Here is a 27636-nt window from a genome sequence, read left to right as displayed (position 1 = left end):
CATCAGGTTTGTAGTAAGATTTGCATAAAAATAAAATTCAAAATTAAAAGAACTTAAAGAGGCAGACTTTAATAATAACAAAAGTAAACCAAAGCTAATACCATAAATTATCAATAACTAGTCATAGCACACAATACAGTACTGACAAACAGGCAATTTAAACATCAACAGTATAATTTAGCAAATCGAGATCAGAACTTCTTGATCTCATTATATAAAAAATTTAAACAAGCATAAACGGCATATATATTATAAACATAAACACATAAGCATATCAGAATTTTTTGTCAACTTACATCAACAAATTGCCCGCATGATTTTGGCATGAAGAAAAACAAAAACGTACAAAAGAAAGTTGTGTAAGAATGTTCTTGGACAGGTTTTTTCTTTGTGAAAACAAAATAACTGTCATCGTGTTTCTGGTTAGATATATATTTTTGTTTCCCACATGAGAGAGTACAGGGAGGCAACAACACATACATCCACACCACATAACATGAAAAATAAACTTCACCATTATTCTCTTTTGTTGTTACTTTGATATATAATCCAGTTTTCTTAAAAAACTGTACATATTTGAGCCTTTGATTTATATAGCATTTTTTAGTTTGTTTGTTAAATAAATATCTACATTCTAGTAATTCAACTTTTTGCTTAGGTTGGTTTTAATCTTTAGGTTTGAGTGAATGGATGACTGTACATATTTTACCATAGCTAGAGGGGGGAGGGGTTGTGACGAGGGAATTGGACCTATGAACATACTACATAGGAGATGATAATGATGGGGGTGATTGTGTAAGTCAGTTGCCATGTCCATGTATAGGCAGTACGAAGCGGTCGGGCAGCATTAACGTTTTTGGCTGTAAGGAAGGGATGGGGATATACAAACAATGAGCATATACATGCCCATCTACGAAAAAGAACAAAACTCTAACACTGACAATCTGACAAACCCTAAACTGCAACTTCTTCGCCATGCAGTTTGGAAACATTCTTAAAACGTCAATTGTTCATCAAGATCAACTCTCAAAATTTGAAAAAACAAGAAGTGTATCAAGATCTGGAACCTTTTCATTGACCATCATGTGCCTTTTTGATTATTCATTTGCTATTTTCTAAATCAAATTGGGTTGTTTTTGCATTTGAGGCAGTCCAATTTTGTTCTTGATGTGATTCGGAAATGATTTTGATGATTTATCACTGTAAGCACATGGAATTTTCATTGAATTAGTTCCAAATCTAAAAAAGAAGACCAAAAATCAAAACACGTTATCAAATTAATGATAATTGTGATTTGATGTTCACATCTAGTTAAAATTTCACCACTAATTTTGAACCCAAAAATTCAGCTAGTCAAAAAAATGGTCACCAACAAAAAATGAAATTGATTTGAGTGTGTAAACTAAAAAGACAAAATTCCCAGAGACGAAAGAACAAAGCAATTCTAATTTTCACACACTACAACCAGATGCACAAACTATAAAACAGACACAATCGAGAGGGACAGTTTAACAGACAACTGTTTCCTCTGTCATGTGACCCAAAGACAAATATATCTGTCATTGTTAGTCTTAAACATGTAACAGGCGTGCAGTCTGGATGTATGTCAAAGAGAGAGGAAAATTGGCTGAAAATGGGTTAAGTATTTTTTACTGCAAGATGTTGACGCATGCGTAAAGTAAGTTGCATTTAGGGAGAGTAGACGAACAACACAGCAAGCTGGGGGTCAAATCAGACATCAAAGGTTAAGCGAGGTCAAAGAAGCCTTTTAACCAGGGCCTGTAGGTCACAGATGTCTGTCTGTACGCTTTCGCAGCACACTGCTGGAGAATACAGAGCAGATTCCTCGTTTTTTATACTGGTAAAGTCATTAAATCTCATAATCATGGACGGTACCCACAGACTTTGGTTCAAAAGCAGCAGAATATTGATTGAGGAATTCCACAAGAGGGTTCAAGATTGATGACTGCTATAGAAAATAGAAATAAACTCTCTGAAATCTTTAGGGCGAACAGTATTAACTTAGGAGATGTTAAATTAGAGCATAATCTAATCATCTAAAATCTATACTTTCCTTTCTAAAAGAAAATAACAAATAAATTCCTCTCAAAAATAATTCAATACAATGAAACCCCACAATGACTAGTATTGTGGGGAAAGCAGTGATAAATAAAAATATTTAACACACCTTTATAAATACTGTAATATGATCAATTTGACTTTCTTTTGATTAATAGATTACAACAATGTGTCAATATACAGTATGTGACACTTTTAATGATTACTTGCAATATTTTTTATTATCCAACATTATATACCAGTGTTTAAAATGCAGGGAAATCGTGACATTCCAATACAGAGAACTGAATCTCTCTGATTGGCTGTCAACGTTTTTATCATTCATCAGCTGGATAAAAAAATGGTTTTGAAAGTTATTTTAACAATATCGTTCCTCTGTGCTTTTATGGTTATTGTTGTGGTGTGGACTCCTTTTAAATTCAGACCGATTTTTTAAAAACTCTATCTTTATCTTTATAGTTATCGTTCTTGGCGTGAACAGGCCTTAAATGCTCAAGGCTATGACTGTTTTAGTGCACCGCCAGACTGACTTGTTCCAACTAACTACAACACACGCATTCTGTTAATAATGTACATCTACGCATTAAACTGACTGACGGCACCTGACAAGAATGTACATCTGTGCGGTAAGGCACCCCATTAGAATGCAAACACTGTAACGCATTGGGTATTATTTGCAAAGTGAGACTATTCAAAACTCTTCTAACACAAGAGGTGTATCTCAATGTCGGGTGTCTAGTGTGTTCTTATCTCTGGTTGCACTATGGATAGGTAATTAAACAAGAGCTCCAATGCTGAACGGCCACCTGCAGGCCTGTGATAAAAGCAACTCCCTCTCTCTTGGCACAGGATGGGGCCAAGCAATACTGGCTCTCTAATCTGGACCATTCTTTCCTTTGTTCTACCGTTTTTTTTATTAATTTCCTACATTCTAACGGCATCTAATTGCTTTTGAGTTTAAAAAGACGCTCACCTCTGTCTAATCAGCATGACAAAACAAGCTACACTTATTCTTAAAAAGTAGATATCTGCTTGAATCAGGTGAATAACTAAAATCCAGCTCATTACATATGCATCTTTTGGGAATTTCTTAGTATTGTGTGAATCTAAAATCATGTGTGCAGCATATAATGCCATCTGGTGTTCGTACAAGGAAGAGAAATGAGCCAGAGACAGCATATTTCTTATAGACTGCATAGGAGCCATATTTAGTTATGTCTCATTTTGATCTATTTATTACAGAAAAAGTTATTATAGGGCTTCAGAAGTCTTGGAGTATAGTGTGGACCGCTTTTAAGGAAAATATCTGTAATTTTGTGTTTAATACTGGTTTTAAACAACATGAAGGTGAGCAAAGAATGACAAAAGTTTCTTGGGTCATTCTTACTATGCAGTTAATGACCATGGTGCTTAATATTTTTTGTGGAAACTATGATACATTTTCTTCTAAATGATTCTTTGATGAATAGAAAGTTCAAAAGAACAGCATTTAGAAAACTTTTGCAACATTATAAAATGTCTTCACTGCCATATTTGCTGATTAAAAGTATTAATTTCTTTAAACATACATAAATAAATAAAATAAAATAAAATACTGACCCAAAACTTTTGAATAGCAGTGCATGTTTAATTGTAATATAATGGATACAATAATAAACTCCGTTTTTTTTTTTTTTTAAAGGGAATCATATTAGTCAGTGTTAGTCTTAGCAATGTCACAATCAATAAATATGGATTCACTAACTTTATTTATTTATTATTATTATTATTTTTAAAAGGGCAATTTTAATAATATCCCCCCCGTAATATCCCTTTAACTAACAAAATGTAGTGACATTAATTCTATACTGATTGTGGTTTTAGTCTCACTTTAAAACATGATACATTATTAAAAAGTTAAAAAAGTTAAAGCCCTCAAGTTGTAAGCAGTAACTTTCAATTCCTTCTCTGAGAAATGACTTATTATTTCCATTCTGTTAGGCATCATGTTAATTTTTCTCTAATTTGTTGAGCTTGACCATATTTCTGAAAGTCTGCCAAGCCCTTTAGTAGAAATTCTTTCTTTTTAAATGACAAAAGTTACAAGAGCTCAAAAGGTACTGCTTTACAGGAATGACCCATCTCATTCTTCATTCATCTTTATCTGGATTGAGCCAAGCTGACGTTTTAATGACAGAAAAATACCATGGGACTTTTTTTTAGCAGACACAAACAAATTGCTATCACTGCAAAGCAAAACTGGTGCTTGTTAATTCCTGATTAATTATCCGTAATTATTTCATCAAAAGCCTCAATATGAGACAGCGATAAGCCTGAACAAATCACACTTCTGCAAAGATGTAGAACTTTGCCCTTTATAACTGATTAGTATTACACTACATGCTAACACAAACCTGTAATGCATCTTTAATATTTATACATCACATTGACCTATTCCTGCATATACAAACTGTACCATAAACTAGTGTGAGAGATGCTTCTGTTGAACAGATAATTGAGTCTCTGGAGGCTTCTTGCCCTCGATTCCTAATTCATTTCACCTTTCGTCTTGTTCAAAAGGAAATACTGTACTACCGAATCATTTAAACACTCTGAAAATGAACCCCATTTAGTGTTTCAGAATAAACAAATTGCGTGGAGTTTATTTACAACTTTCTAAAAATACATCCGCAACTTTACATAGCAGAAATCTAACTATTTTTGGTTTGCATGCAAGCATGAACTTTAAAATAATGAGATGCAGAGAATTAATTTGAGAATAAAACAGCAGAACTGCTCTACGGAATGATTCGGAAGCGTATGATTAATCAACAGAAGCCCTCCTATGGAATTCCAGATAGGGGATAAAGGGGAAAACCCAACAATTTTTACAAACAGAGAACAGAATCACGTGACAACACGTCAAGACAGACAAGTTGATAGACAGGAACACGATTTGGTACAGGAAATGCAGCGGAGATCTTTGCAACCATAAGCTTGAGGTATGATGCTTTGTTGAAACTGGCTCATACATACAGTACAGCACTCAGGTTAGTCTGATGGTGAGGATATGCATGGAGATCAAAAATGGCGCCATGCACTGAATAATGAGAGAATAGTCTGGAAAATGGCTCTGACTAGCAGCTACCATATTACATGCCACAAATGACTGCTTGAGAAAGCGTGACATTAAGAAGCGCACGGTTTGTGGCAATAAAACTCTTTCTATGCCATCTGCATTCAAAAATGACTTTATATGCAGACCGGCTCAGTCAGGTGAGGAGGAAAAGAGGGCAGGGCATTCAAGGATGCAGGTCATTCTTAAAGCACAACTTTCTTAAGGTTACATCAATGCTTGAGCTCTAAAAACTCTTTGGATGGCAAGAAAAGATTTTGTTGCCTGTTATTCGCTTTGTTAATCAAAATAACAATGTTCAAGGTCAAGCCCATATGGTACAGATGCTTGAGAAAAATGGAGGAAAAATCGATTTCAACACCAAAATATCATGCGGAACAAGATGAGGCGAGATGACAGGAATGTTGCTTTGGAAAGCTGGGAAATAGATGAGGACTTCACCAAAAATAACATCGACCACGAACAAGCTCATGAAATTAAGAGGACAAATCAAGGGGAAGTACCCCACGCATGCGGTACAGAACACACGCCGAATATGAGCACGTGCCCCTGCAGCGGTAATGTCTCATGCAGCTTCACATCAACTGATGTAGAGGTTAGAATGGCATGAATTTCTGTGTAAACGTGACTGGATGATTGGGACCCTGCCAATAGCTTTCTTTATGAGTACATAAAGATTCCAGAAAGATGGATATTGTTCTCAAACCGCTAAACTGATGAATGTTATTTGGAAGAAATTGGCATTGACATTTGAGAGAATTGCAGAGGGTCAGAACAGGCAAACAGAGCAGATCACTAGCCTGTCATGTCTGCATGAAAACTTAAACGTATACATTTTCATCCAATGGAGAACAATAAACATGTTGCGCATTTCTGTGATGAAAGACAGCGTGCTCATTACAGGCCAATAGATAAAACTAACAGGCCATGAAATGGCTTTGGCCTCTGGAAATCATCTGATGGCACATTGTTCTTCTTGTTATGCGCTGGTTCGCTTTTCCGACATGGAAAATGTATAATTGGGTGTTTGTTCAACTAGGGGCACATCTGGCTTTCTGGACTTTGTGGAGAACACACTTTTTTAAATACATTTGCTAGTTTACTATTTAGCTTATATTCTGATATTTCATATAACGTAATGCATTTCATAGCGTTTTGTGAAAAAAACCTGTAAAATAAATAAAGACTTCTAAAAAATATAATTGTGTATAATATTTATTTCAATAAATAGAAATAATTTATGCAGATATTTAATATTTAGATGTTTTTGATTATTTTACTGGTTTGGGAAAACAATAAAAGCATCAAAATAAATGATGAAAGTATGGTAAAAACTTTCCAAGACTTGATGTAATACGTTTTAACGTGATCTTCGTGTCATAGAAAAAACGTTGAAATCTGTTCATTTTAATAAAAACCACCCCCTTGGATCTAAAAGTGCCCAAAGTTTTACACCCAATTATTGTAAGTGGTAGGGTTTTACTCAAATTATAATGAGATTCATTTGACCTCTCTGGCTGGAATCATGATTCGCAAAGGAATACATTTTCAATTATCTATAACTGCAATCAAAAAATGTGCATATTTCACAAAAGACATGACAGACTATTTTCTCAAAGCTACAATTACAGTAAAAAAAGCGCCAATACCCAACTTCTCTCAAATCTCTCTCTTTCTCACTATCAATCTAATCACTGAATTGTATTTTTCATATTTGGGTTGGAAAATATTAGCAGAACAACTTGTTCACACTGAGGCAAAATGATATCGTTAAAAATAAGCATAACGACACACAAAAAAAATTGGTACACAGAAATTCGATGATATCTGTTCTCTATTACAACAAGTTAACTTAAATCAAGCCTCTTGAAATGAGGAAACAGAAAGGTATAGAAAAGACTGCTTCAACAGCAATTAATCTGATAGATATCACTCTACTATAAGGCTGAAAGCAAAGTTCAAGAGAAATCTCAAAATGTATCATGTGCCAAAATGCAGTCCACTATCACATGGCAAAGAAACCCCAGTATGATACATTTTGAAGCATCAATGCAGAGAACATGTCACTTTTCTGTACTAATTTTGTACGTATGCTCTCATAATAGGCACTGGGGACAAAATTAGTAATCAGTGTGACCATGTTAACCACTTCGGAAAACCCCATGGCCAAGTGTAGCTCGTAATACAAGTTTGAGTGGAATGATTTGACATTAGCTCTGATTCAAGGCTACTGAATAGACTAAGCATTAGAAATCCATGCCTATTTCTGTTTTGTTTAGCTTATTTCTTAAGATATCCTACTATATGCATGTCTCTATATTGGTGTACATGGGTTGGATTGGAAAGGAAGTTACACTTTTTCTATCCATGGGGGGAGGCGATGCTTTGAGGATCTGATCCTCAGTTGCAAATGAAAGGCCACCACATAGAGGCAAGCAAAATTCAACTGACCTAGCCCACCTGCATGTCCTTCGCACTCAGCAAAGTCCTCGTCGTCACTGGAGCATTCGGCCGAAGAGACCATGTCATCCGTAGTCTATAATACGGAGAAACACACAAACAGGACAATAGACAAACAAAAGAGAGACTTGAATGCATTAGATTGCACCACCATAATGTAAAATAACCTTTTTAGATAAAGTTTCTAATATATTGTATAAGAGTTTGAAGCAAAATTTGTGGTGTGCATGACCAAAAATATCCAAGGAGGCCTTAAAAAAAAAAGGACAGCACCCTTTCTGAAGAGTTAAAATAAATAAATAATAAAAATAAATTGTAAAAAATAATAAGAAATAAGTAAATATTTTTGTAACAATATTTTATTGGTCAAACATTATGAAAACAAAATATGAACAGTAAATTCCATTACAACAACATAAGCAAATTAACAAAAAATAATAAACACACACACATACACACACACACACACGTTTTCCGTGTTTTATGGGGACTTTCGATAGACATAAGGATTTTTTTACTGTACACACTGTATATTCTATCCCTAACTCTAACCCTAAACCTACCCCTCACAGAAAACATTCTGTATATTTAGATTTTTATTTTTTTTTAAATGACTTTACTATGATTTATAACCTGTTTTCCTCATAGGGACCAAAAAATGTCTCGATTAAGTCAAAAATGACTGGTAGGGGGCATTTGTTCTCAAAATGTAGTTAATATGCCCCCCCCCCATTACACACAATCGTTTCTATATACATTCATTATCTATTATTTTTATAAAAGAGTTACCATTAAGGTTTTCTAAAAAAAATATCATGACACACTTTCCATATGGACCAATATATATAGGCCTATATATATAAAAGTAATAGGCAAATATTGAAATAAGTAAATAAATAAATAATTTATGGATTTAGAACAAGATGAGGGTGGAAAAATAGCAGGATTTTCATTTTTGGGAGAACTATTCCCTCTGAATGGAGCTGAGAGAACCACGCTCTTATTAGCAGCTGAAAGCATAATCAAATTAGCCACAATATTTAATAAATGAATATGCAATGAGTCTGAGATTTAGGGAATTTTATAAATGACAGAAGTTTCCGAGGAGCTCTGCAGGAACAGATTTCATGTAAGCCTGCTCGTGAGTCAGTGTCATTATTTCCCCGTCAATAAACATTAATTCACCGGTGACAGACAGTGAATGAGTTTGCTGAGCTCATCTTGGGTGTTAATTCCAAACTTTTATTTAGAAAAACTGCTCACGTCAAACATTTATACGAGTCACCTCCATCTCGCCCTTTCGAGAGTCTGCATGGATTTTCCATCACTGTATATCACCTCCACTGAGAGGAGAGGACCAAACACACAGCGGCACCCTGAGATTATCTGTGTGTCTCCAACGTCTCCCGCTCTGATTTATCCCCAGCGCTCTCCCTTACTCATACCAACCGCTGCAGTGAGCTCGTTTTTCACACCCTCCGCTTGGCATGTCTTTATTAGGAGCAGATTAGAATGTGGGGCAAAATAAGTACTGTCGTAGACCAGGTTTATGAAATTTTAAATAACACAGGGAGCAATGGAAAGCGCTCAACTACGTGAAAGCACAGGGTCATAAATATGATTGGGTTTGATGGAATAATAAAATGTTTTCCCTCTGTATTCTTGGTGGACTTTGCTGGGGAAAAAAAAGAGCTGCTCTTTTTTCTCCCAGTTTTGGTATAAAAATGGTGCAAAAATCCATTCGAATGCACATCAGGCTGAGCAGAGGTGGCGCGTCACACTGGCGGGCTGTGGAATATCGCTCTATGTGAATATAAAATTATTCATTGAATTTATATTTAGTGTGGCAAACAACTCATCTTCGTGACTGAAAGAGGAGGAGGATATCACAGATGCAGAAAGCAATGAGAAACGTAATTGACTGATTGCAGAGAAAATGTGAAATTATTTCAGGTTTCTCCCTTGAATGACAGCATTTAATCTCATAAACCGCTCCGAACAGAACCCACGGTTGATATTCGGTATGAAAACGTTACTGACACAATGGCCGCCTTGAATATGTATGTCTGTGGATACGCGCAGACTGATGCACAGGTATAGATCCTGGAATCAGTTAGAAGCACTGAATATCTCAGAAGCCGCTCTTCATATCCTCTTTCACAATAACACGAGCTCAGCATTGATACAGGTCGAGAATGCAGTGGAGAGCTTCTGCATTATGCCATTTTATACTCCTATATTGACACTTCTGTTGGGTAGGAGAAAATGGCCTAATCCACATATTAACAATGTGAGAATGTGTTTCGGTGGCATATAAGCCTTTAACGTTCCTCTGTGCAGAAGAGTCTTATCTTTTTCCCTCCCTCTCTCACGCCCAGTCTGACAGTGACGGGAGCTTAATATTGAACTCCTGGAAGATTAGCTTGTTTCTTCACTCTTCTCAAAGCCGAGAGTGTAATGCTTCATGGTGTCCGACAGATAAGCAAATCCGGTTAAATCCGTTCAATTTATTTTCAGTCTTAAGGAAATTACACATTATTTAGAGAATAATTTATTTTGGACAAATATATATATTTTTTTAGAATTATCTGTTTATTGATTTTTTTTTAACATCATTCAATAAAGTCTGTGACCAACAGCCACGATTATAATTTTAACAACAAACTTTGGAACCTGAATAGGTACTTAATTTATAATTACTAATTAACAATTTTAAATTACTCAAAAATCATCATAGAAAAGGTAAAAGGTAATATAACCCAGACTATATTAAATACAGGTTCACTTGTGGCGATGATAAATGTTTTTTATTTTGTGCATTGAATTATTAGCTTCTGAGAATCAGGATTAAAGTAAAACTAACACTAAAACCATAGAAAACATTTCCGTTAATGAAATGAAATAAATGTTTATTGAAAACAAAAACAAAAAACATTTAGTTTAACTTGCACTACAATAACTACAACTGAAATATATGTACTTTAAAAACAACAAAATCTAATAAAATAAACCAAAATTAAGCCAAAATTAAGTAATTTTTGATTAGTGATATGTATTGCTAAGAACTTAATTTGATCAACTTCAAATGCGATTTTCTCAATATTTAGATTTTTTTTGCACCCTCATATTCCAGATTTTCAAATAGTTGTATCTCGGCCGAATATTATCCTATCATAACAAACCATACATCAATGGAACATTTACTTAGTCAGCTTTCAGATGATGAATACATTTAAATAAAAAAAAAACTGACCCGTATGACTGGTTATGTTCTCCAGGGTTACATATAAAAAATAAAAATCTAATTCAAAATATAAACAAAAACTATAATATCTCGTATACTAAAACAACACTGCTGAGAGTGAAGAGCTGTTTAGAAACCAAAGGTGTCTATTTTGCATATTGTGGGAAATATGCAGAATATTAATAATTTGATTGTTTAATTTTGCAGCATACATTATTCTGGATCCTGAAAACAAACCAGTTGAAACTACTGATTTAGTAAACACCACATTGATTTTGACTCACAAATGAAAATGAGAATGAGAGGGACATACGTTTAGTATGCTTCACTGTTGTGTACCTGGAAATAGTGCATCTGTGTCACATTTTCATAACGCATGTTTTCTAAAGTTCTATGTCCACTGAAAACTTATGGAAAGACATTTCAGTTTTATTGACTGAACGATCAACGTCCAACTCTAATCGTCCACAGCCTCAATTCTGTTCACGTCAGATTAAAAATGGTGTCTGCTCTGACTAAAGTCTATGGCTTGCTTGCACTTCATATTGAATAATAGCTGACTACATAGCTGTGCAGGATGAGGACTACATAGCTTTAGATGACAGGGCCCTTTGGACCTGTTATTCGTCTGGCATGGTGAAAATGAGCAGCTCTGCTGTGTATTGAGTTTTAGTGAGCTGTCTGCTGTCCTGCTGAGGCAAAGAGTGAAATCTGATTATTCTACCTTGACAAGGTAAAGGTCATTATGGACAGGCTTGTATTTTCACCCTTGAGCTTTAATAATAGTCTCTGCATTCACAGAAATCAGAGTGGACTGCAGCTATATGAGCAAAACGAGAAGGTTTGTGCAAACTAAAAGTCAGGGAAAATGACCAGAGATCTCTGTCAAAATGTTAACAAAACAGAAAATTATTGAAATTTGAAAATGTATATACAGTAAGATGCCAAATCAAATTTTAACATACAGAGTATTAAAATTTATCTCTATATAGTTTTGTATACAAAGATTTTCCCTTCCTTTCTTCAACCAGGTATAGAAAGAGAGTTTAAAGCTCTGCGGTCCTGAACCTTTGATTGTTGTGGACAGCAGCCCTTCTGAGATCAACTCATTGTGACTTTTACCAAAGACTGGACTCCATCAAAAGCTGGCTAGTCTGCAAGAATAAAAAAAAAGCCCTAGATTGTCCCAATTCCATTTAGAGTAAAGTGACGTGAAATAGCTGTTCACTGTAAGACACTGATGGGAGTAACATTAAGAGAAAGACACTGATGGGAGTAACATTATTGCAACTTTTTCTGAATTCTCAAATCTTAATCCAAACCTCTAATCTATTAATATAAAATATTAAATCCAATTTTTATTTTCATATTTTTCATATTTCAATTTCACTTTATGGTTCTTATACAGTTTATGAATATAATATAATAATAAAAAAATATTTTTAATAACAGCAGCTGGACACAGTCATTCTTTGTTATTTAAAAATAAAAACAATTCACATTAATAACAAATTAATAAAAATTTTATAAAATTCTGCAAAGTGGAATTTCCTCATTTTAACACTAGAAATGTATTATAAAGGGTCAAAACAGTGATGTTATTGCCAAACTATAACATAGTTTTCATTAACTGAAATAATTCAAATATTGAATTACTAAATTGAAGTACTAAACTAATTACTGAAACACATATACAGTATATTAAAACTAAATAGAAATATAAAAAAAATTAATAATGACAAAAGAAAAGAAAATTACGAAAGCTTAAACTGAAAACTGAAAATATAAAAATGAAAGCTAATTCAACATATTAATAAATGCTTTAAAACACTAAATTAATACTGGTCCATAACAGAGATATTCTAGATATTCAGATCGAACATATCAACATTCTTAAAAAAATTAAGGAACAAATCATTAAAAAATAAAAACGACTGCTGCTTAAAGGGACAGAAAAGTTCCTGTAATTGAAGAATCACTGATATATAGCAGTATAAAAGAATGTTTCTGGCAAATGTGGCATGGCTTAGCAACTTCCAGTCCACTTCCTACACAAAGCCAGCAGTCTGATTACGTTCTATGCCTACTTATGGCAGAATACCCTTGCAGCTGCAGGGCGAGATGGTATTTTGGGCCTGTGACATTGTGGATGTTGGTTAGCATTCAGCTCTTTGCCTCCAGGCCTGCTCTGCCTATGCAAATCTGCTTAAGCAATGCAGGATATTTACCATGGCTCTGCTCAAAGATAACTGACAGCCTGGGTGAGCTGTTCCAGTGTCCTGCTGGGTACAGAAAGCAGGAGGGAACTACAGAGTGACAGAGCAGAAGAGGCCAGCATCTCAGTTCAGCAGAATTTGGTTCCGGAAACCCTAAGGATGTTTATGAATAAAGAAAGCTATGGTCTTTTCGGAGATATGATTACACAGGGTCTAGTCAAAGCCTTCTAATATCAAAAATGCTCTGCATCAAAGGACAAACGGAGCATAAATGAATGTGGAAATAATTTGAAAAGCTGTATATCAGTGCGCAAACTGAGAACAGTTGGTCTAAATGCTCGCGGTTGCAAACTGATGTAGACAACGAAGCTAACAAATCTATTGCTCGTGCATGTAATATTTCAGTTGAAGTGAATGAAAAAAGTTGTCCTTCAAAAATGTGGCTTAGTAGCTCTACATATTTACTATAAATAGGTGGATCTATTGACAGATGTGTTGGGTGAAGACTTGATAGGAAGAGCTGATATCACATTATGTGGCTGTATAGCAAATTCAGCTGCGTGGAAGAAAAATGGGTTCAATATTCACCACTGACAGTAAGGACACTAAAATTGGCTTTTCTTGTCATATGCATCTCAAAATACAGCAAAAACTTAAATTTAAGCCGCTCGTTTTGAATTCAATGAAAAGTGGACTCAAACACCCATGTTTTTCTTATATTTAGCAAAATGACACCAGCGAGCTTTAAGGAGAAACTCCTTAAGAGCTAAAAGGGGTCACACGACAAATTCATTGCACTTTTCTTCACCTGAAATTACTGTGCTGACAGTCTTGCATAAATAAGTGACTTAATACAAAGCATTTCTTGTAAGTATAAACATTTATGAGGTGTAAATGCTTAATAGTCTCAGCGCTTGCTGAAAAGCTTCACAAATTTAGTGCTGCTGACCCGTAGACCCCCCCCCAAATGACCTATTTCTATTGATTCATTTCATTCCATTTGACTTGTCTCGCAGGGTGATTTAATTGAGGTTAGAGTGCAGCTGAAGAATAGAGGACATTTCATTAATAACACTGAAAGAAGCACAGTGTGAACACAAGAACAGACTTAAATACATTAACACTGAAAGCCTATTATCAAGTCATGTAAAGCCCAGTTTCTATTTATCTTCACTCAGTGCTCAACAGTTAAAATAGTTAAATGCTGAAAAAATCAGTTTTTTCTTCTTCTTTTTTTTGGATCGAGTTGGCCGTATTTACAAAATCTGCAAAAATAAAGCAAAGTCGAAATTCACATAGCACAGGATCGGCGCATCCTCTGCCAAAAGTCTGTGCATGTAAATCCTGTAGATATAGGAGCAAGCGTGTGATTTAAACCTCCAAACAGAAGCCAGATCATTCATTTCACAGGAGCCCCTCAGTCCTAATCGATTATACAGAACCAAGGAAAGTGCTGATGCTGGAATAATCTTTGAGATTTAGGAAGTTCCTCCCGTCATGTTTTTATGCCTCTTTTTGATTGAAGACATTGGTGTGGTCAACATGTTTGATGCTGAGATTTAGCAGCAATCACTGGGAACCGAGCTAACGCTGATGTCACAATCAGTGGGAACAGAGGTAATTAATTTGTCATAATCAGTAGAAAAAGAACTAATTATGACGCCATAATCAGTGGAGAAAGACATTCTGATGTCACAATCAGTGTGAAAATAATTAATGATGTCATAATCAATGGAAAAAATGTATCATGTCATAATGAATGGAAACAATTAATTTCATAATGAGTAAGAACACAGCTAATTCTGATGAAACATGGCAAAGGAATCTTATTGTTTGGTTTTAACATCATTTGAATCATACTGATATAAATACAGTGAGATCACAGCTCTCATGTTTGGTGGCTAATTGAATGGTTGAGACAGTCTGATTTAGCTAACCAAACAGGTCTAATTAAATGAACTTTCCAATTAAGTAATTTTCAGCAGTAGGGTAGCGCAGAAATAGCTTGTGTGGCAGCATATATTCTTTCCAAATCACACCCTTGATTTGCTCGTAGGAGGTGAGGAGTTTTTCCACCTACATGGGAAATACTGTAAACGTCTGTCATTGTAGCTTGACTAAAATATGTCTAGAGAAACAAAGCATTTATGTGGCTTAATGGGTTTAAATGAAAGTATCCGAAGAAGAGCTGTGTCACGTCAAGCGGTTTAAGAAGTTTGCATTATGCAATTAAGATAAAAGAAAATATCTAGTCGCTTTAGTCACCTTAACCGAAAATGATTCCATGTAGCTTCAAAAAAGGAGGCAGACAAAAGCAGACATTAAAACAAAAGTTTGCTGACTCCGATCCTCAGATAATCATCTCCTTTCATCCCTCCTGTGGGTTTCTCTGGCCTTGATGCTATCGTGTCTATCTCCACTTTGGCAGTACAAGGAGTGAACAGCTTGTATTACAAACTGAATCAATAAGAAGAGAGAAGATCAGTTTCAGAATGATTCAGAGAGTTCCACCTCTCTGATGACAGCCATTTGACATCTTATCGCACATCGTGTTTTCTCCAAGAAAAAGGCCTGAGTGATAACAGAGGCATATCTATAGAATGAAAGGACATCGAAGGCTTAAAACAGAGAAAAAAAACCTAAACTAATCTTCTACTGAAAGAATACAATATTTCAGCAATGTATTAATTTGAAAGAAATATGATATGATCAAAATATGATCAGATAAATAAATAAATAAATAAATAAATATGTAAACGCTATTATTTTGATATGAATATATAAAATGCAACATCAAATATTATATAACTATTATATCATACTACAATAATCTTATATAAATCTTATATAAAAATGTTCAAAATATTTTCATATGAAATAAAAAAGTTAAACTATTAATTATTATTATTATTATAGGTGTATTATTTATAAGGCATAAGGAAAGTACATTTTCAAGATGGTATTTATTTGTTTCACTCCTTTCAAAAAAACTTTTTTTTTTAAACTTAGATATAATCAAATAAACAAATAAATATGTAAACGCTATTACTTTGATATGAATAGATAAAATGTAACAACTATACACTGAAAAAAATTGGTATGGGATATACTTTGCAATAATTTCCCTAGTAATTTGAGTGAAAACTACACTGAATTAAACACCGAATAATACATGAAATTTTGAAGTACAAAATCTGAAATAGTATTTTCTTGTAAAACATACTACAATAATCTTAAATACAACTTTGAAAAATCTTTGAACCTGAAAAACTGGCAGGCGTGGCAAAATGTTAGTTTTAGGCCCTGCCCACAACTATTTGTGACCTACACATTTTTCAAAGTGTTGAAGTACATTTAAATGTATTATTCAGACATTATGTTAACATTCAGAATATTTTAAAGATTTATTCTGGCAGCTGAATGAATGTGTAAATGCCTGCTTCACTGAAGTACATCTTTCCCTCTCTTCATTTCTCTCTTTGTATCTCACCTGGCTGTTGACTTTCTAAGCTCTCTTTGCTCACTACCTCTTTGCACTAGAATGGCCTGCAGCAAGGACTCACTCCAGAACACTTCATTTTGTTTTGTACTCTTGACTTTTTTTGTGCTGCACGTCAAACTATAATCGTCATGAGCTTACGCTGAAGCTTTCAAACAGCAGCCGTTCATCTTCCTGTTTACACGGGAACGGTCTTGCGCCTTATCTTTAATCACCTTGTGGCTGAGGAGGGCAAGGTCGCATGGGACCTTATGACAAACTATCTCCCTGAGCACTCCTCTTTGTGTCCTCGCTAAAATTAGAAAGCAATACGCAGTTTGTTTTTATTACAGATTCAAATCTAAAGTGGCGTATTGTATTATGCCGTGCCTGTTTAATTTGAAGAGGGGATGGAAATGGTCTTGGGAGATAAAGAGGCGCGTGTGGTAATGTCTGGATGATAGAGAAGAAGGCACACTGAGTTCAGACGGCATGTACAAGTCTGATTTCATTAACCAGATACCTTAATATCAGAATATGAGGAATCTGTCCTCATGAGAAGACTTTTTTTTATATTAATAGTAATAAATAAAATTTTTATAGCACCTTCAATGCATAAAATGTGCTTTAGAGATCAGATGAAAAGAGAAAAAGAAAGAAAAAAAGAGAAGTATCAAATCCTGAGATAACATTTTTTATATTTGAAACATTTTCAAAATATTTTTATATGTAATCAAAACAACAAAATATTTACACTGTATTAATTTAAATTTTGCATAATAATAATAATAATAATTACTATTATTATTATTAATTAATTAGTTATTTATCAAGTGTAAGCAAAGTACATATCCAAAATGAAAATTGTGTTGCTATTTATCGGTTTCATTAATGTCTTTAAAAATATAACACTGTATATTTGTAAAAACTTAGATTTAATCAAATTAATAACTAAATATATAAACACTATTACTTCAAATTATATTTAAAAATGAATAATAATAATTATTTTAATTAATCAATAAGTAATTATGATTAATTAAAAATGTATCCGATGTAAAAAAGAAAAAAAAGTAGATTAGCAAAATGAAAATGATATGGGTATTTGTCCCATTTCACTAAAAATATATAAAATATCAATAAAATTAAAATCAAATTAACAACTAAATATTTAAATGTTATTACTATAAATTATATATAATAATAATAATAATAATAACAACAATAATAATAAATACTACTACTACTACTACTATTAATAATAATAATAATTCTTATAATTTTCAAAATGATTGTTTATTAGAAATTATTTACTATACAATGTATATTTTCAAAATGAAAATGGTATGGGTATTTATCTGTTTCATCCATTTCAATAAAATCAAATTAATAACTAAATATTAAAATACTGTTACTTTAAATGATGCATAATAATAAGAATAAGAATAATAAGAAGAATCTTATTACTATTTTCAAAATTATTATTTATTATAAATTATTTACAATACAAAACAAAATGAAAATTGGTATTTATCAGTTTCATTCATATTTATTATTTCTCTTAAAATATTTTTTTTGATTAAAACAATTTTTTTTGTATTAAAGTACTGCAGTGATTTTGCACATCTAAGAAAAGTGCTTCAAAACATTTCTGACCAAATCACTTCTGTGATTGGTGCAATAAAGAGGAGAATCTTTTAGATGCAGTATAAATGCCACTGCTATTGTTATGCAAACTTGTCCGTTCCCAGTAGCGACCCTTGTTTGTTACTTTTATTTGGTAGCATGCCTCAAGAGGAAATAAATTGGAGTAAAGTGAAACTCGATTCACATTTCAATACACTACCGTGGCCAGGAGATTGGACTCGCATCATCTACCCAAGGAGCGCCTTGATACGGCTCCCATAGCTTTGGCCCTTTTAACTACGGCTGCCATGCATTTCAATAAATCAAGGCTGCCGTCTCTTAGGGATAGCAGCGTCTGCCCACGCGTAATATCCTGGTCCCACGTGGCTAGTCAGCACCTTCTGAAACATATCAGTCCTCTACACCACAGCCGTCTGTCGGCCGCCTCCAACCTCCGTATAATTGGATTCTAAACACAACTCTGGAGAAATATTAGTCTTTATTGTGGTAGTGCAGCAACTCCCATTGCTGACAGTATTTTTTCTGTCTCAGTGGATCGTGCGGTTAACCCCTGAACTGTCTGCCAGCTTTCATGCAGAAGAAAGTGTACAGCTTTTAGTTTATGCTAGACGGACTGTACCTTGGCACTTAGTTTTTGTGTTTTCTAAACGCAGCCTGTTATGCGTACACGATGAAAGTCAACATATGCATTTTTGTTTAAACTTTTTCCATTTCGATGGAAGCTAAATTCTGTTTGGTTATATGATAATTAGAATCTGCAGTCCAAAACTGCTAACCCTCGGTTAACTCTATACTTCATTCATGAGGAAGCAATTAATATGCAAAAATATCCATTAGTTGTTCCCATTGTGGACAATTACGAGGGTCCCAGTGCGGCAGCTTAATTAAATCCACAAGAATCATGTTGTTTCCGTGAGGTACATCACAACGTTGAAGTAATTTGTTTGTTTCTCGACATGTCCTCCCAGTAACAACACAGCAAGAGATGCTAGATGCTGTGCACAGCTGATACATGGTGACAGATAAAAATCCCTGGAATTGGCCACATTCGTGTCTTACATAGATTCAGTGTTTTACAACTTAAAAACAGGAGCGTAAATACTTATCAAGACCAGCCGTCTGCATTCACTGCACTAAACAAGAATTTGTGCATTCAGTGATGATTAATCTCTAAATCACATTAAGCAATCTTTTAAATCGTTAAATTGCATTTGAGGCATAGTTCACATCAAAATAAATATCCTGTTATAATTTATTCGCATTCATGTTGTTCCAAACCAGTATGCCTCTTTCTTTCAATAAATGTTGACTGGAGTGCCATAAAATATCATATTATAAAAGTAGTCTGTATGACTCATGAGACCTATAAAGCAATAAAATGGTTTGTCTGACAAACAAACTGATATTTAAACCATATTTCACTGATACTTTTCACATCCAGTGGGCTGTTAACCCCTGAAACCGTATTGAGCCAGTGAGTTGAACTTGAAAACCGGATCAGTAACAAATGATTCAAACTGGTTTTGTAAACTGGACTAATCGATCCATTGAAAAGAACTGAATCAAAATAATGATTTGTTCACAAATCAGAATCACAATGTACTTTTTTATAATATTTGAGTGAAAAAAGACTAAATTTTTAGCCTGTTCTTCACAGAAAGCATTCATTTGACTTCACTTTTGATACTTTTTAGAGCTTTTTTGTCATTTTTGAGCTTAACAGCACCAGTCCTTATTCATTTTCATGATAATGAAAAGACTATTCGGGATATTTTTCAAAGAAATTATTCTTGTGTGTTCCACACAAGAAAGAAAGTCATAGAAGCTAGGAGCAATTTTCATTTTTGAGATAACTACTTCTTTAAAATATTAAAATAGCAAGTCCATTTTAAAAATTGCTTCAAATGCATCATTAGATGCATGCAATGATGTGTCCTATTCAATCGCTTTATCGTTAACCTTTACAACATCTTTACAACAGGTACATCATCATGTCCTGTCTTACTCCATTATGCTCTTACACACAGTATAAGCTGAAATATTAATAAAATCAACACTACCGTAATATGCATTATCCATCCTAATGCCCAAGCTCATTAAATCATTCTGTCTGGGATCCTGTTTAAAGCAAATAGAGCACTTATGACAACATGGCTGAAAGTGGGCTAATTCGAAGAGAAAATCCTTTGCTGTGTCTCACTAAGGGTTTGATCCCCTCTGGCACACGGTTCTTTAATGTACTACATTTCAGCAGTGCAGCAAAGGATGGAACGACAATAAATGCCCCAAATCCCTTCTATTAGAGGCCAAAGTATGTATGAGACCAAATGTAGTCCCTCAGCTTTCCGCAGACATGAAATGAAATCGCTGCCCTGAAATACATATCATCATCATCCCACCCCTCTGATATGAAAATGTGTGCAGCTCAATTAACCTACCTTACATCAATGATTCAGACGCCCAGAGGAAAACACACCCCTCATGTGTGAGGTTTACCATCAATCCAGCCTGGCGAATAATCTCAGATTCATTAATGAAATAAAGATAGACCTTGAGGTAAAGAAAAAGTAAATTTTACAAGCTTCTTCCACATTAAATCTGACTACCACCTAGGTGGGGATTCTTCTGAACATTATCAGATATTCCCTAATTTTATTTCCTCCTATTAAAAAAAAAACAAGATGTTTTGGGCTTCTAATTTTTTAAAGCTAACGGTCTCATCGTGCTGCGTAGTTCTTCTTTCAGCATAAGCCAAGAAATCACATTTAGCTACATCTTTTCTGTTTCTGCACCTTTCCTAAACATGATTAAAACAAGAAAAACCCTTCCTTGTGATCTGTCTCTCAAGACTTCTCTTCCAGACGGATTTCTTTGAAGAACAGCAGAGCGTACTTAAGCAAACCTCGAAAGAGTTCTACGCTGAGATCCGCACAAGCCTGGCTTCTTTACGTCTCTAAAGCTCTGGACTTAATTAAGCCGAATAAACCGCACAGACCTTGTTCCAGTTCGATGCAAATGGCTTAAAATTAGATCTCTCGTCCCAACACAATACATGTAGGGGAGTGCAGATTACAATTATATTCCTTCCTCAACTGTAACACACCACTTGTTTACTGATCCTGTTTACACAAATTAAGATGAGAAAGCAAACATGACCAGCAGCCTGTTGACCTACTAGACTGATCAGAATTAATGAGAATCCTCCTGCCAATTCCACTCAAGTACCTACAATACATCCATACATCCTCATGATTGTGTGTGAGGCCTGTATTCGCTCTTAATTCTCATTTCAAACTCTCCACTTGACATCTTACTGCCAATTTTCTGTTAATATAAAAACCATTTTGATGATTTGTTATTGGCTGTATGATGTTTTTTGCTATTTTGTTTCTCGAAGTGACAAAGGAAAATGAAAATGGCAAAATATTTCAACGGAAAACGCTATTCATTCCAGCCTTAACTGAGTAATAGCGACTACAAAGAACGCCTGAATCTAAAGATGGGCCAATAAGCGTGGGACGGGGATTTAAAAAATGAATACATAAATAAACATGTTAGAAACAACTGTGGGTGTATTATTATCTATTTCCAAAAGCTTAATTCCAGTCATGTTAAGTGACACCAACAAAATGACTCACTCTAATACCATCACACGTCTTTCACCCTTTCGTACGCAATATGTGACTGTGACTGCCTTATTAGATCAGATAACAATCTATGGCTGTGTTTACTCGAGCATCTATTAGCCTCATAAGCCAAACAAGACCCACAGCAGAGCTGTTTTTGAGAGTGCGTCACAGAGAATTGTTTTATTCTCAAGCGTGGCTCTGCTCCAGGCAGATGTATGCTCTCTCGTTACCGCAGCATTTGCATGCGTTTTGCCTGTTTGTGCTCAGATTGTAATGCAGTCTGATGCTTCACTGAGCATCTACGGTTTCCAGCTAAAGTCAGACATGGTCAACTTCAGCTTTAATGTATGTGGACATTTCCATCTCCGTGGTTCGTTGTGCACTGGGATGCCACGTTTAGCACTGTTAGATATGCTGACATCCTGCCAATAACTCCAAAAATGTTAGATCGAGTCTCCATGTCAAGAATATTAGATCCAACCAAATATCCCCCTTTGTGCTTGGTACCCAAAACCTGTTAACAGAATTTTGTCTGGAACTCAAAATTAGTGTTTTAATACATTTCGTCTTGAATCAGCCGAAGATGAAGACAGAGGACACCAAGGAAGAGCAGAAAGCAGAAGTAAAGGTTGAATGAGCAGAGAATAATGTTAGTTCTGTTAGGACCACTATCTTCAAAATAATTGACACTTAGCATACAGTTTGGATTGGCGGTATGCTTCTGTTCTGGGTAAAAAGCAGCAATAACCCCCTTAAGGTAAACAGAACAGAACCAAAGTGTAGCATCATTACTGTTATCATTAATGTTCTTAATTAAATTTTAGTGTAACAAAATGATTCAAGATTAAAGGAGTCTGTTTCAGGAAATAAGGAATATCAGAAAGACAAGTCCTGATTGTGAGGAAAGGAGGATTTGGGGATGGAGGAGGGTAATTTGCTCCTGAGCAAGTAATAAAGCTGGTGAATAATACTGGATAGACCTTATATAGGAATACCGTGACAGGCATTGCATTCCTATAGGTAGATGTGGACCAGCTGAGAGTCAGCAGATGCTAGCTTGACTTACATGACCTGCCAGAACTAACGCTACGCTTGATTTGTGTCTGTTTCACTGCTCAGTCAAACTTTGTCTAACCAGCACAAATCCTCTAAGTGTTTTAATACTAAAGCAAAAGCAATGAGAAATTACTGCCTCACAAGACTGTCCTATGATGTAAAAAAAAAAAAAAAAACTCGAAATGAACCTCGAAAGATATCTCTAATCTCTTACTCATGAAGACAAATATTCCTTGAAACCACACAGCCATAGGATTGAACAACAATGAAAGAATTATATAAAATAACTGATCAATGTGTGAATCTGTGAAACAATTATATAAATGCATTCAAAATGCTTTTTTGATGCTGTTCACTTTATTTAAACAATTCAAACAAATAACAGTTTCCTTGTTTAAACAAGATTGCATCATGCAACTGATTTAAAACGTTACTCTTTGGCTTAACTTTATGTTTTCATTTTAAAAGATGATGTTTCACTCAAGTAGCTCAAAATGATACACTTCCCATCATGCTTTGCACACGGCTGGACAGGGAGAGTAAATGTTAAAATAAAGAGTTAATTTATGCATTTTTCAGTAAAATGAGAAAATAGCAAGAATTGTTAATGTTTAATCTACTGTTAAGTTAGTATTTTAAAATACTTTCTGTTATGTTGGTGTTTTTTGGGTGAGTTACCATTGTGATGAACTGTCTAGCATATGCTTTGGTTGAGGACCTGCTCACAAGAATTCAAGATGCCTTAATAATAATATCAACTCCACTGGTAGTACTAAAGATAACCAGCAGCATTTTCATACTGCCAACATCTAACATCATATGTGCAAAAAAACAGTTATATTTAGCTTATTACCATGTTATTGTGAGTGTTTGGCTGAACTTGATTAAATCATGAACAGTGCTTCCACATGATGGAAACATGTTTTCTCTACTCAAATACTAATTAACAAAAGTGAATGAATTGATTCAATCATATCCAAATAATTTGATTCAAGTGTGTGGAACCATTGGCCATGATAGAATCAAGTTGAAGAGTTTTTTTATTATTTTTTTTTTTTGGGTGGTTAAATGATTTTATATGATTAATTGGAATAAGTAAATTATTAAATAATAAATAATTTTAAATGAATGAATGAATGAACATTTTCACATTTTCTATCAATTATGATGTAATTTACAATTAATTTTCCACAAATTTAATTAATTCACCAAAATGATGCATTTCGAATTCAACAAATCATCCGACTAGGAAGAACACATTTGTAGCGCCAATTCCCTCAGCATTAGTCAGTCGCAAAGTTTCTTCATGCGGTCAACTGTGGGGGCTTCACGATTACAAATGTCTCTTGCCAAAATGTGTCTCAGACACAGAGGTGACTGATGGCTTTAATATCATTTCCACCAGCTCAATTTGTACCAGGATGCCTATGAAATGGCCAGTCTAATTGCATTTTGCCAAACCACAGTGTTTTATTGGCTCCCGGTCAAACTTTATGTGGGCGGCACTCTGTTTGGTTGTCAAGAGTGTGCGAATGAAGCTTTGTTCGCCTGCTCTCGTGTCTTTATCTAAAGGACGGGGAGAATTATAAACAATTCTCTTCGGTTATGAAAAACATGAAAACAAAAATGTGTCAGAGATGCTCTCAACCTTAATAAAATTAAGTTGTGGACACTGCTTGCGCTCTCGTTAACTGGAGCAAGATGTTTGCATACTGTTGGAAAATCGTTCAGACGCACCTGGTTGAGTGACTTCTCCTAAATGAAACAGAATCCTCTGTTTTGCATATTTATAATTTGACATCCCACACAGACACAATGTATTTGTTGTTGTAATGTGTTTTCCCTGTCCACATATGTGACATACGTAACCTTTGCATGGTCCAATCATTGTTTCTCATTTTAATACCACAGTTAAATTTGCATCTTCAAACTCAAAGCTAAAGAAATAGGTCTAAGCTTGACAAATAAGCTCACTGGAAATCATTGGACCAAACTGAGAGCGTAATAAATTAAGGAGAACGATGTCAGCAGCACTGAGACGTTCTGCAGAATGGAAGGTGTAGCTGTGCAGAAAACCACCCAAAATCCATTACGGATATTTATTTTTGTGTCCTCATTTATTTGAATTGTAAATCTGGGCCAGACGTTATTTGTGGTGTAGTTCCCAAATCAGAAATGATGAGGAGATGTAGGCACACATGCGAAAACACATGCCAGTCGCATAAAAACAACATTATGTTAAAACCGTGTCTGAAAAATGTGTCTGACCAGCTAACAGGGAAAAAATCTGTCTTAGACCAATTTAAGACTTAAACTTAAACTTAAATTTAACTTAACAAGTTAAAATCAGTCATAAGGCTATACTATAACAATAAAAATGAAGTTAAACATATTCTGTGAGAATAGAAATACTATTCTATTACTTAATAATACTATTATTATTACTTAATAATTCATTAGACCAACCAAGTTTTTATGCAACTGACAAAAAACTAAAAAAACTATGATCAGTCTTAAGACTCTTTCTCCCAAAGGACTATAACCATAATGATTATCAATGTTGTAATTTTATGATAACAGGGAAGTTCACAGCTATAAATTGATACATAATAATAACAAAACAAAGGAGCTACATTGTTGGAATCACTTTCAGAACGATTTTTTTTTAAACTGATAAACAATAAAAACTTTGACAGCCAATTAGAATCTACTCAACTTTAAAAAGTTTAAACATTTAAAGTAGCAGGAAACATAATTCGTCCATTAATGTAAAAATATATTTTATAAGACAGAAAATGAAAACTGAGGTGGTGAGTATTTACCTACAGCAAATTGTAGGAGACAAAACTTGTTTCTATTATTTGTCAACAATGAAGCAGTAACAACTTTATTGCACATGCAGCTTGTGAACAGCGATTTCTATGCATTTCTATGCAATAAAGTATTAAAAAAAGAGATCAACACATTTGGTAGGCATGACGTGCCCCAGTACTGATGAAATGTCAGAAATGCAGCTGGATGCTAATATCTTTATTTTGATAGTTATCTTAATAGTTAGAGTTCTTGAAGTTCTTGAATAGCCTTCAGTACCTTATAGTAACTTATACTAGTCTCAGCAGTTCCCACTGATGTCTTCATTTGAATTCGTGCTTGTGTGTCTGGGGTCGTACCTGTATTGTGGGTGGAGTGCGGTGTTTTCTCGTGGTGGTGGTGGACATGGTGGTGGTGGTCTCGATAAAGGTGGTGGACATCTCCGGGGGGAGGGCCGTGGTTCTGGCTGAACCTGCGGAGGGAACCTCCCCCACCAGGCGGACGCTACCATTGATTTTGATGTTAGGGTTGCCCTGAGCAGCCATGTTGAGAACTTTGAGGCCGTTGTAGTAGAGTCCGGAGAGTTGGCCCTGAAATGGCCTCTTGCGGTCTGAACCACCAATTCTTATCGTGGCCTGGGTGTTGAATATCGTTAACTGCCGCCCTGAGGATGCAAGAAAGATCCAGAACATTTCATGGTTATGGGTCGGTAAGAGCACAAAATATCTTGTTCGGCAACAAGATTCATGTCTCTTTTAAGCACTTAACCAATACCCAGCCAAAGTACAATGACTTAGATGGTTGTGCTGGATCACTATGGCTTAATTTTCTTCCGAAATGCTCAGGGTTATACTACCATGAGACACGTCGTAAACATTTGGAGGGCCAGACTATAAACCAGACCCATTATGTCTCCCTGAACGAGTCTAGCTACAAGCCCATGATGGTTGCAGCAAGTTTTACTTTAATTGCCTCTATGAAGAGACATCATCCATACTATTAAAAAACAAAATGTCTTATGACTGACACATGGATGTATTCTGAAATAATAGAAAGATTAACATGATAGAGCCACTCTTACTGTAAAAATGCTGAAAAAGTTGTCTACTGTAAAAATGTCTTGTTATAAACAAATGGTATAATGTACAAATCACTGATTCCTGAGACATAAAATATAAACCAAAAAAAAATATATATTTTTATTATTTGGGATACATTTTGATATAGTAAAACATTGTATTTAAGATAATTTTGATGAAATAAAAATAAAAAAGGATTATTTGTGCTCAGAACATTCTAGCAATTATTTCTAAATAATATTAATGCAATTTTCAAAACAACGACAGATTAAATGTTTTCAAACATGTTTCGTCACGTGTCTCAAGAATCAGTGAAAATAATAGACAAAATATTCTGTGATTGTGAATAAAAAACTTTGCAGCATGAGACAGATCATAACAATTCAGAAAAAAGAAAGAATGAAAATAAATAAACAATTTCTGGGTTAAATGAGTCCAGAAATCATCACTTCATGATTATAATAAAAAGTCCTAATTTCTTGAGTAATTCCAGTGATTATAATGAGGAGGGCTCCTGATGATATGCAATTAATGTCTGAAACAATAATCATGCTGGCGTTTTCTTCTTGGTTTGATACTTCCTGTGCTGCTGGCTGTAATAGCACCTGTGTTTCACTAAACCTTGTCTGTCCACCTTCCTTTATATCAGCCAGAAAGTCAAGTCAAATTTATGTTTATGTTAATTTGGTTTAATGTTTACATTTAAAACACTCACAAAAGGTTTACTAGGCCAATATTGAACCATTGAACAAAGTATGTATTATTTAGTCTAACTTTAAGATCAATACAAAAATCAACGAGCACTGAAAAGGCAAAAATGTG

General features: G+C 34.6%; 1 protein-coding gene across 4 annotated transcripts in view; it reads right to left on the bottom strand.

Moving 5' to 3' along the window:
• LOC306886501 (neurexin-3a-like) overlaps positions 1 to 27636 on the bottom strand; it is a gene marked incomplete at both ends in the record, with an annotated part of 283146 nt that overhangs the window by 2498 nt on the left and 253012 nt on the right. For 3 of the 4 annotated variants that reach the window (XM_079443647.1, XM_079443649.1, XM_079443648.1), the window contains 2 exons: positions 7646 to 7730; positions 26095 to 26399. In XM_079443647.1, coding sequence (XP_079299773.1) covers positions 7646 to 7730; positions 26095 to 26399 — 390 coding nt within the window. The remainder of the gene's footprint in view (positions 1 to 7645; positions 7731 to 26094; positions 26400 to 27636) is intronic. The other variant, XM_079443650.1, reaches the window with a different exon arrangement.

This window comes from Barbus barbus (assembly GCF_936440315.1).
Source record: "Barbus barbus genome assembly, chromosome: 20".
NCBI lineage: Eukaryota > Metazoa > Chordata > Actinopteri > Cypriniformes > Cyprinidae > Barbus > Barbus barbus.
This window is presented reverse-complemented; position numbering and strand designations above follow the sequence as displayed.